At 37.5% G+C, this 12,409-nt stretch overlaps 1 protein-coding gene across 1 annotated transcript; it reads right to left on the minus strand.

The window, feature by feature from the left end:
- Positions 1-11,431: 11,431 nt before the first annotated feature.
- On the minus strand, positions 11,432-11,863 carry LOC113870082. Its single transcript, XM_027506681.1, has one exon. The coding sequence runs from the start codon at positions 11,861-11,863 to the stop codon at positions 11,432-11,434; it is 432 nt and encodes a 143-aa protein (XP_027362482.1).
- Positions 11,864-12,409: the final 546 nt, after the last annotated feature.

Raw genomic sequence — 12,409 nt, forward strand, 5'->3', positions numbered from 1 at the left:
TGATGTCAAGCATTACCTCTGGGATGACTCCTATTTGTGGAAGTTCTGTAGTGATCAAGTGATTAGGAGGTGCATTCTTGAAGAAGAAGCTGCATCAGTTTTGCATTTCTGCCATGCATCCACTGTAGGAGGCCACCTTGGGTGCCAAAGGACTACAAGGAAAGTATCGGATGCAGGTTTTTATTGGCCTACAATCTTCAAGGACTCTTGGCAAGTGTGTTCTACATGTGAGAAATCCCAAAGAACTGGAGGGGTAATCACCTTGAAGCATGAAATTCCTCAACAATTCATTTTATACTGTGATGTATTCAACGTTTGAGGTATAGAATTCATGGGTCCTTTCCCACCTTCCTTTGGTTTCTTATATATTTTGCTTGTTGTGGACTATGTCTCTAAGTGGGTAGAGGCTAAGCCCAAAAGAACTAATGATTCAAGAGTGGTTGCAAATTTTGTGCGTACTCATTTGTTTTGTAGGTTTGGAGTACCTCAAGCTTTTATTAGTGACCAGGGTACCCACTTCTGCAATAGAACCATTGAGACTCTACTGAGAAAGTATGGAGTAGTGCACAAAGTATCCACACCTTATCTTCCCCAGACCAATGGGCAGGCTGAGCTATCCAACAGAGAAATTAAGAAGATTTTGAAAAGAATTGTTCAGCCAAATAGGAAAGACTGGAGCAAGCGTCTTAATGATGCTCTTTGGGCTTATAGAACAACATACAAGGCTTCTTTAGGAATGTCACCTTACAGAATTGTCTATGGAAAAGTCTGCCACCTGCCAGTGGAAGTAGAACATTGTGCTTATTAGGCAGTGCGAGCCGCAATATGGACCTAGACAAAGCTGGGGAACAAAGGAAACTGCACTTGCAAGAATTAGAAGAACTTCGCCTTGAAGCATATGAAAACTCCAGAATTTATAAGGAGAAAACAAAGACCTTTCATGATGGAAGGATAGCAAGGAAGGAGTTTTTCATAGGTCAAAAGGTATTATTGTTCAATTCCCGTTTGAAGCTTATGCCTGGAAAACTCAGATCTAGATGGATCGGACCTTTCATTGTGACCACCATTTCTCCCTATGGAGCAGTGGAAGTAAAAAGTGAATCCACAAACAAGGTTTTTAAAGTGAATGGCCATCGCCTAAAGCCTTTCCATGGGAATCCTACACTTGAGGCTAATGACGTCAAGCTAGTGACGTTAAAGAAGCGCTTTGTGAGACACAACTCACAGTTTTTATAGCACTTTATAGTTCTCTTTTGATTTCAATAAGCATTCTTTCATTCAAGCTGTGTTACTAGTCATGTTGCTTAGCTCATGTTGCATAAACACTTTGTTCTACACTTGACTCATTATTTGATTGATGATTTGTTCATAATTTTTGTAGAGGAAAAATTGCTTTATTTGGACTCAATTTCTGCATATATTCATGGAAGTCTAAGTGGAGAAGGAGGAATAATCGTTTCCATGACATCAAGCATTCACTTTAGGAAAGATTTTTGAGGATTGCCATGAAGGTAATCCCTTTCCCTAAGCCTTAGTGGTCACTTTCCACCAAGGTATGTGACTTTACTCTCTGTAGTTGTCACTTTCAAAATTTCATAGTGACCACTTTGAAGGCTTTTGAATTCGTTGGTCTGCGAGTAACTACTATGAAAGTTCATAGTAGCCACGCGCAGCACTCTGGAAAATACACAGGGTAAGGCGCCTCTGTAGTGGTCACTATGAACTTTCATAGTAACCACTACAAAACACATTTTTGAACACTTGACGTGCGTAGCTACTATGAAAGTTCATAGTAGTCACGTGTAACCTCTTTTGAAATAACTGAGAAAAGGAACTCCTGTAGTGATTACTATGAAAGTTCATAGTAGCCACTTGCACCCCATTTTTGCAAAACCCCTTGCGCGTGTCTACTATGGTTCTTGAGAGTGACCACGCCCATCATTTTCATATAAATAGGGTCCCTCTTGTTCGGAGGGCAAGCGTACCCATCGAGAAGTAATAAAGGGTTCTTCAATTAAGTTTTCGAAATATCGTCCCACAAGGATTAATTTTCAATTACGAAGAATTTCTTAATTTAATTGTTTAAGCTTCAAAGATACGAGATTGATTAAAAATAAAAATTTATAAAATCATTTATAAAACTAAGAGTAAGGAATACAATGCACGTTTTGGTTAAACTTATCGGAGAGGAACCTAGGGCATATGGGTTTTCTCATTCAATCCTTTATGTTATTTTTCTATTTAATTCTAAATTCAATTTCCTTGTGATTACCAATCATTCATATGAATGCTATTAATACCCAATGGTCATGCAATATTAATATTCTTTTCTCTAAATTAACATCCCTAATGGTCATGCAAGACATCAATTTAAGAAAGCTTAAGGAACCTATGAACTTGTTAATTTAATAACGATTAGAAGAGAAAGATTAGTTTGGTCCACTTAATCCTTTGTCTCGTTTTACCCTATAGATCTATTAATTAACCAAGGTACGGTCGCCTGACGATATAATTAATTAGGATTAAGAAAAAAGCGCAATAGGATAAAATCTAATTACAAAACGAAAATCAAATTTAGATTCAAACATCAAAATTCCATAAATTCATGAACAATAGTTCTCATAGCCTTAGCTATGGACTTAGTTACTCATGCTAAAGAAAATAACTAAAACAACCATAAACAAAGCCATAATCAAAAGCAAACTAGAATGCGATGAGTTCCCAGTCTTTAAGTACGATCGCTCGAAGCTCCAAGTCTCACCAAGCATGTGCCAAGGATACCGTGCAAGAGAGACGAGATCAGATGTATTCTAGAGCCAAAGCCAAGATAAAAACAGTGTGTCAAGATGTCTTCAATGGTACATGAGGTCTCCTTTAATACGGTTTAAAAACCCTAAAAACTCTTCTTATTAGACTTTCCGTAGATGAGCACGGCCGTGCAAGGCCTTAAGCACGACCGTGCATGGGCTCGAAGCACCCCTGTGCTTGTTTAAAGGGGCTGGGCGTGCTGACTACTGTGAAGCTCTAATCTTCTATCAATTTGGACCCAAAATGCACCCAAAATATACTTGTAGCCTCTTTATATAAAACTGCACAATTAATAAATAAATTAGTGTAAAACCCAAATAAAATAAAGATTGAAGATGAATATATGGGCTATAAAAGAGGGCCTAATTATAGACTTATCACCTCTCATGTTGATTCTCACTATTCATTTTTGAGAATTTTTCACTCCCCTTCAAATTTTCTGAGCACCCACTCCCTCGAGTTTGATTCCTTGCATTTGAACGTTACTTTCCTGCACCTTTGCAATTGACTCAAACTCTAATCCAGGTAATTTCCTCTTCCTCACTCTCTGCTTTAGGGTTCTTCATTTTTAAATTGAGGATTTTTTATTAGGACCATTTTCTGTTGAAATTACACGTTAGAATCAATTTATGTAAGGATAATTACATGATTTAAAGTTAGTGGGATGATTAATTTGATTCATTTTGTGCAAATTGACATGATTAAACCCTAGGGTAGCTACTTTCATAATTCATAGTGATTACTTTGTGTGTAATGCTGAAATTCTGCTCCCCCTAGGTTTGATTTAGTCTTCAATGTGATTTCTATGCATTGAAATTCCAATTCTGATTATTAGAAATCGATTTGCAGTTTTTCTTTGCGAATTTGAAGTGTTTTTGCTCTGGAGTAGTCACTATCAACATTCATAGTGACCACTCTCTGTGAATACCTTGTGTTTTGCTCACTTTCTACACTCATTTGCTGATCTGATTCAGTTGCATTACTATGTAATCATATTTTCACTCACTCCATGTTCTGAATTCTAGAACTTGCATTGAATTGGACCCATATTGTTGCACATACTTTTTACTTTAGCTGATTTAGCTGCATTCATCTTATGCATAGCTTGCTTTCTGCATTCCACATGTTGCAGATTAATTTACAAATTGGGAATTAGTTTGTTTGGATCCAAATGCACTCTGTTTAAATTTTACATTCAAACTACTATCAAATGAACCTTTTTGCAGACCATGATTCAATATAGGATATGTGTTTTTCTGCGTTTTAAACACATGAATTATAGGTTCCATTTTGAAATTGTTTTGCTGTCATTGACTTTATTCTACAATACTTGACTTTAAACTAAACGTGCTGCTGCAGAATGTGAACTTCATAGTAGTTACCTTGCCAACATATAGTGATCACTTTGAACTGAAAACTATTTTCTTCTACACTGGACCTAATTTGTTGCTTGAATTTGACAATGTTTTGTGTCTACATGCTATATTCATGCTGATAAGCTTCACTGAAAGTGTCCACTTTCATAGTGACCACTTCTATCATTTCAACATTGCAAAAACTTGCATGATTCATTTCATTTCCTCTGCATGTGTCTAACTGTTTGTTCTGTAACTGTCAAAGTAGTTACTATCAACTAGCATAGTAGTTACTTTTGTATGCAGAACTACTCTGATTTACCTCAATTTTCTATGATTTATGCACACTTGCTATGAAATTATTCTCACACCATTACCTCTGCATTCTGTCATGCTTTATTGTAAAATTAACTACTTTCATTCATCATAGTAGCTACTTTCTTCTGCAACAGTGTTGTAAATTGCTTGAATTTTTCATTTCCAAATGGTATGAAATTCTTGCTACATGATTATTTCTGCACTATCACTGATTTATCCCTTTTTCTATGTGCAGATCAATGGCAAATACTCCTAGGAAGAACACACCCAGGGCCAAGAAGGCCAAGATAGCTGCTGCTTCTTCCTCCAGGCCTCAACCTGACCATGATCCCAGATTCAGGTCCCTGACCCACGAGAATTACTTCAAGGGAAATATTCTGAGGCAACACATTGTGCAGGACAGGAATTTTGACCTGCAAAAGGGGACCTATCCCCAATTTGAGCAGGATATCCAGAAGAGGGGGTGGGATTTCTTTACCGCATGTGCTGGGCATGGGTGGAAGGACATCACCAGGAGTTTTATGCTAATGCCCTCAGGGTTAAGGGAGATGATTTCACATACAAACACTCCATGGTCAGAGGCAAGGTGATAGACTTCAACCCTGCCAACATCGAGAGGATCCTCCTGGGCAGCTGGATTACACTACTTTCAACTACTTAGAGGAGAAGAACTACAAGCCAATCCTCCAAGAGATATGCAAGGCTAGAGAGAACTGAGAATTTGATATGAAGCTCCAGCCCAAGAATCTGACTACAAAGAATCTCCTCCTACCTGCCAAGGTCTAGAGCATTTTCATCCTGAGCTCCTTCATGCCAGTTCTGCATTCATCTACCCTGACAGTGAAGAGAGCAAAGCTAATCTATGCTATTATGACAGGGATGCCCATCCATGCTGGCGATGTTATTAGCAATGCCATCATGGAGATCCTAGCTAGGAAGAAGGATTCTATGGATTTTCCCTCCATCATCACTATGCTCTGCCAAGATGCTAGAGTTGATTTTGGGGAATATCAGCAGAGAATCAGAGCAGCTCCTTGCATCACCACAACTATGGTGAAGGAGCTATTCAAGGCTAAGAAGAGCCCAGCCCCAAAGGTGCATCCCCAAGTTGCAGGAAAGAAAGGCTTCCCTCCTAACATGAAGGACCAGCTGAAGCAAATAGCTCTACGACAGGATGCCATACATGCTGGTAAGAAGGCTGCTCTGACCCTCACAAAGGCTATGTTGCTCAACACAGAGAAGAAGATAGGGATGAGTGCACAACAGATTTACCATGCTCCTACCTTCTCAGCCCCTTATCTTAGAGCAGCCATTCAGAATAATCTTTCACCTTTCACACGTACAGCAGAAGAGGAGGAGGAAGAGGAAGATAGCAACTCAGAGGAGGAGAAAGTACCAGACCCCGTTACAGCAGCAGAGGAGAAAGATGATGAAGACACAGACTCTGACTCAGCTGATGATGACCTCTCCTCAAGCTTTGATGAGGATGCTATTTAGCTTTAAGTTTCTATTTATGTTATTTATTTACCCTTCCATTTTATTGTACATATTTTTTCTACTAATTTCCCTGTAATTAGTACACTTTTCCATTTATTTTCCCTGCTTTTAATTTTCCATTATTGCTTCTACTCTAAACAGTAAGTTAACTCTTTTATGCCATATATATATATATATATTATCTGAGTTTGAGTTTATTTTGCTTCTTTTGGTGCTAAATCTATTGTCTCTTTGTGCAGAGAATGCCCTCAGTTCCATCACGAGGAGCATCATTTTTTGCCCATGAGTTGAGGCACTATCATTCATGAAAAGGGGGTGAAGTTCTTTGCCTCTATTTCATATACCATTAACCTCATTTTTCCTACACAATTATACATCAAAATACAAAAATAATTCTTTGTTCTTTCTCTTTTGCATTGAATCTAATTTTGTAATTCCAATTCTAGACTTTTACTGCAATTTTCATTCAATTCATGAACACACTCTACTTTTGTAAATAATTTTCTCTCCATGCCATGTTGAATATCTTTTCTTGCAAGGTGAATTATCCTCACATGATGTTAAGTAGTTATCACCATTTTTACCATGGTAGAGAATTAAGCCCCTAATTTCCTTTCTGTATGTATATTCCATGTAATTTTGCATCTATCCTCTAGAACTTGCCCTGCTTCTTAGTTGAATATGCATTATGCAATTTTTATCTAAATGATTGAGGTCTCCTTTACACACACACATTCACCATTGCCCACCCTTGCACCTTATTGTATTACATTCCCTTCTTTTGCCAAACTTAGTCTGCCAAAACATTTTTTTTCTTCCATCAAGAACGTATTTCTTTTGAGTAACATCAAGAGTGAATGCAAACACTAAGTTTAGGGTGTTGTTCTTTACTGTAGTTGCTTGAGGACAAGCAACCTCTCAAGTTTGGGGTGGTGGACATCATACATGTTACTAATACATGTCAAAAAAAATTTGCTTAAATTTGAAGAAAAAGAGTGGTTGTCAAAGTCCAAGAAATCATAAAAGAAAGAATGAAAAAGGAAAGAAAATAAAATGAAGCAAGGTCCAAGTGATTGAAGAGATCTTCACATAATGAAAAATGATGAAAAACAAGGTGAAAGAATGCTTGAACCTCTTAGGCTACCTCATTTGATGCATTTCATTCTAATTGATTGTATTCACTCACTCAAAAGGATTCCCTTATCTTGAAAACCCACTTGAGTTTTTGACCCTCCTTGATCAAATTGAACCTTACCTATCCCTATTTGTAACCAACTAAGTCCTTTTAATAGATAAATCATTGTATTAAGGCAAAGGAGATTGAGAATATGGGCAAGCATATGGTAGGGTAGATTGCATGTATTGAGGAAAAATACCTAGCCGGAAACACTAACAAGTGAAGAGTGAAACACCACCTTGTGAGCTAGATAATTTCTTTGCATTGTGTGAAGTATAATGAACCTTGTTGAATTTTTGTTTCACTTGTATGGGACTTTCCATAAAATTAATTGATATGAGTGTATTTTCTTTGTTGAATGACTCCATGATTTTGAAAATATTGGAAGTGTCAATTAGGGTCTAATATTGGAATGAAAAATTTTTAGAAATTTTTTTGGATAAATCCAACCCTTTTACAAGTAACTTTCTTGAGTTTTGATTTGCTTGAGGACATGTGATGAATCCACATTTTACTAAATTTTTATACATCATTTATTACTTTTTATAGAAAAGAATAGACTTACATAGTGTAAATAAGATGAATATTCCAATTAGGCTAAATAATATAGGTTTCTTAATTTTTTGTTAATTTATATTGATTTAGATAGTTTATTTTACATATTTTGATCATTTGAATAATGTGGCAGGAACTCCCAAGCTTATTTTGAAGAATTATTGGATTTTGAGGAATTTGAGGTGAAAGTAACTACTTTCAAGATTGATTGTGACCACTACAACAAGCTACTCTAAGAAAAGGGACCAAAGTGATCACTTTCAAAGCTAAAAGTAACGACTACAATAGCCTAGAATCCACTAAACTTGCGCGTGGCGTCTATGAAAGTTCATAGTAGTCACTCCAGAGTGTGCAGAATAGAAGGTGTTGTGCGTAGCTACTATCAATGTTCATAGTAGTCACTCTAGAGTGCCCAAAATGTACTAGTGTTGCGCGTGTCTACTATCAAAGTTGATAGTGGACACTACAGAAAGGCAAAAACTAACTGATGCTGCGCGTGTCTACTATGAAAGAATGAAAGTAATCACTTTGGAAGGCGACAACCTTAGTATAAATAGATATTTACAAAATTAGAGCAGGGTTTCATACCTTTTCTCTTCTTTACTAAATTAGGACACTTTCCAGAGCTTAGGGTAACCTTGGGTGACAGCTAAGGGTCCAACCTAGGGTTTGGTTTCTCATTTCTCTTGCTTTTACATTAATACCAATGAGTTTTCTGCATTTCCAAACTGTGTTTTTGACCCCCCCTTCCATGGAGGGCTAAATTTTGTGTAATCCTTAGTGAGTTAACATGGATTCTTGAGTTTCTTGATTTTAATGATAATATAACTCCTTTCTTTTCATGAATTAGTTCTTCCTCGTCTCTTGAATTGAATTAATGGTGAATGAGGGGGACATTGCTTAATTAGCCCTATTTCGTTTAAGGAGATTCTAAAATAGGGATTGCTTAATCCTAGGTTTAATTCTAAGGTTGCGTAATCTTGGGATGAGGGATTAGAGCCTAACAAATTGCGTAATTTCGTTAGGACCATAAGGTTGATTTTCACTTGTTAAATTAACCTAATTCATGGGAGAAAGGATGAGTGTTAAATCTTGAGTAAAATGAGGATAGAATCTATGTGGATGAACTAAGGATTGCTACTTTCTATTGTTTGAATTAATTAAACTTGTTTGCTTACTACTCTTTATATTAATTTGAAACCACAAACTCCCCCCTATTTTAATTGATTGTTCAATTAATGCCTTCAACATGTTTAATGAAGATTAATAGCCAATGTTCACGAGAGGCAATCTAGGGTAACCCTAGTACTACATTAATTTGTTTAAATTTTGATGAGGATTTGCGACAAATCTTTTAAACACGACAAGAAACCGCTTCATCAACTGGTAATTTTTTGTCCACCTGATCTACTTTTCACTACTCAGTCTTAGAACATCTGCGCATCTTCGAGCAGCAGTAGGACATCCCCTTGTTTTCCTCGAATTCCATTGTCTTTCATGACCCCTACTATATGACTTTGTTTCCAAGTATTCAACCTAGTAAATTCTTCTCTCTTCTCCCTTTTTTTTTATTTATTTTAGCCTCTCTTTTTCCTGTGAAGTGTTGCTGCGTTTCATATGATTCATCTTCTGTTTACGCAATGGCTGTTAGTGGTCCCACTATTCACAAGCACAAGACTACTTGTTCTCTTGAAATACAATTAAATTCCTCACTTAGAAGTGATGCATCCGAAGTTAAACAAAATAAGCGTACTTCAAGTGCTTTTTCTGCTGTAGAGTACCCTTTTCATGCTCACAAGCCGCTTGCTGCATCTCTTCCAAGTTTTGGCACATCTTTTGTGAGTCGCCTTCCTTTTGGCCAAGGGCTTTCAGCTACTCCTGTTTGTTCTTGTGCTAGGTTGCGCTCTTCTTCTGGGCATTCTTCTTGTATGCGTTCCGCTTCATGCTCTCTTGTCTTGGTGAATTTGACAACTACTGAGCCTATGGTTTCTGGTGATTCTTCGTCTGATTCCATGGTTGACATGATTGCACCCACTCCTGGTGATGGCATTCTTTTGAGTGATAATGATGACATTGAAAGTGCGTTGGGTGTGAATGGTAGCAAGGGCAATGAAAGCAGCCCCGATGCCGAAGAGGGCAACTCCCTTGATGTTGCAAGACAACAGGTTGAGGATTGTGCTTCTTGCTCTTGGCCAAGGCACGATGCAACTTCCTTAAGTTGTTTCTAATTCAAGCGTTGTTGGTAAGTTGCCTACACCCTTTCTTCTTTTGTTATCATTCTTCTTCTTTTCTTCTTCTTCTTCTTCTTCTTTTTATATTTTATTATTATATATTTATTTTTTTTATTTTTTTTAAGGAATGTGAAACAATTGATGCAGGGGGTGCTCGTGATGGTATGCCTTGTTCTGGTTCCTGCCTCATCCTTGGTGGTGTTGCGGCTCTAGATGTAGTTGCTCATGAAACTTGGGGCTTGGATGTCATTCCTGCACCAGTTGTCCCTAAGTTTTGTCGGTCCATGACTCAATTGCAGCAATTTTATATTTTTTAGTTTTCCTATTGAGGACATCCAGTTACTAGAGAGCTTTGCAGCCCGTCATCCTGACTTCATTCTTCCACCATCTTCGCCTTCTCGCCTTCGTCGCATGGCCTATGTTAAGTTTTCTATCTTCCTTCATACACTTTCGACACGCTCTATCTTTGATTGGATTACTTTTTTCAAGCTGAGGGATCTAGACACGTTCAAGGGTCTTGGCTTCAAAGGCACTTGGATAGATTCAATTTATTTGCAACTTGCTCGCCCTCTTCCTTCTTTAGAAGAGATTTATCGCTTAACAACCTTGAATGATGAGCTGTCTCAAGAGGTGCAACACCTTTCTCTTGAGGTTTCTACTTTGATTTCGCAATTGAATGTGGCTCGCTCAAAGTTGGATAAAGCTTAATGTGAATAAAGCAAGCTCGCATCTTGGGAGATAATCGTGACACATTCTCTGCTACACACTTTCTTTATTTAGGGTATTTTTCTTTCTCTCTTTTTTTATATATATATTTTCAAGAGGATTCGATGATTGTAATGACTGTCTTTGGATACATATATATTGTGAGGCAATCTTGTTCTTGTCACGCTTGGTGCATTTTATTTTCACACGTCCATCCACTCCATTTGTGTGTTTCATTTTCACACTTCTAGTATGCGCACTTGGTTTTACATTGAGGGGATAGAGTGGGTCAGGGCTTTGTCCCCTTCTTTACTTTTCCTTAACTAATCTCACTCCTCCTCTTTTGGTTCCAACTTGGCCAGAGTTGGTTAAGGGGAGTGTTTAGAAAAGGCTACCCCTTCATGCTTTCTAATACCGAGACACTCTATTAATCCTTTATCATAATTGTTTCTAACCATTTAAAGTTTTATGCTGCATATGTATTAGTTATCTATCAGTGTTACGCATTGCTTCCACGTATTACTAGCCTTAAATTTAGATATACTTGTTCATGCTTTTATCTTACACTTAATTACTGTATTTTAGTAACAAAATACATTTGCATATTACAACACATAGGAGAAATAAACACGTTATTAATATATATATTCATCAAGGCATAGGCATGCATATGTATATACCAGTATTTACATAAAAAAAAAAAATGCATCTATGTTAGAAACAAATTTCTTCTATGATAATCATCATGCCAACTACTAACCAAAATAAGGGAGCACTTCTCATTCTTACATGTAAAACTTCTTCACATACTTAAAATTCAATGGACCTACTCGTTTTCCTGTCTTAGGGTTCTCTAAAGTGCAGTAACCACTTGGGTTGGTTTCCTGGACGACGTAAGGCCCTTCCCACTTTGCTGCCCACTTTGAGATTGCTTGATTCTTCATAATAGCGTATGTCGACTTCATTACCAATTCTCCTTCAGTGAACATTCTTGGTCTGACCATCTTATCATATGCCAATATTATACGTCTGTGATTTTTCAGCAATTCTTGACTTGCTTCCTCACTTTTATCTTCCAATCCTTCTATCGTCAAAGCTTGTTCTTCTTGTTCATTTAGCATTATCCTTGCTGAAGGGATACTCATATCTATGGGGAGGACCGTTTCTGCACCATACACTAGTGAGAATGGCATTGCCTTCACACTTTCATGCTTCATGACTTTCTAAGCCCACAATGCAAGAGGAAGGTATTCACTCTAGTCAGTAGGGGCATCTTCCACCATCTTTGCCACGATCTTAATGAGCATTTTGTTGGTTAACTCTGCTTCCCTGTTTGATTGGGGGTAGTACGTCGTAAACTTCCTATGCTTTATTTTGTATTCCTCCAGTACACCACTCACCTTTTTGTTAATAAAATGAGAACCATTATCAGAAATAATTCTTCCGGGCAATTCAAATCTACAAATTATGTTTTTTTTTTTTAAAATGCCACTATCGTTTCCCCTTTTGGCTCCTTCAATGCCACCACTTTCACCCATTTAGTTTGGTGCTCTGTCGCTACCATAATCCATCATTTCCCTTTTGACGGTGGGCTGTTTGGCCCTATAAAATCCAAAGCCCATGTGTGAAAAGGGTAAGACGATGTAAGACTTGTCATTTCTGCCATTGGGACGCGTATCAAATTACCATACTTTTAGCATGCTTTACACTTCGAGCAAACTCGCTAGCCTCTTCCTTCATCGTGGGTCAATAGTAGCCCAATC

The sequence above is a fragment of the Abrus precatorius genome, unplaced genomic scaffold, assembly GCF_003935025.1.
Source record: "Abrus precatorius isolate BTA unplaced genomic scaffold, Abrus_2018 Scaffold6, whole genome shotgun sequence".
NCBI classification, from domain to species: domain Eukaryota; kingdom Viridiplantae; phylum Streptophyta; class Magnoliopsida; order Fabales; family Fabaceae; genus Abrus; species Abrus precatorius.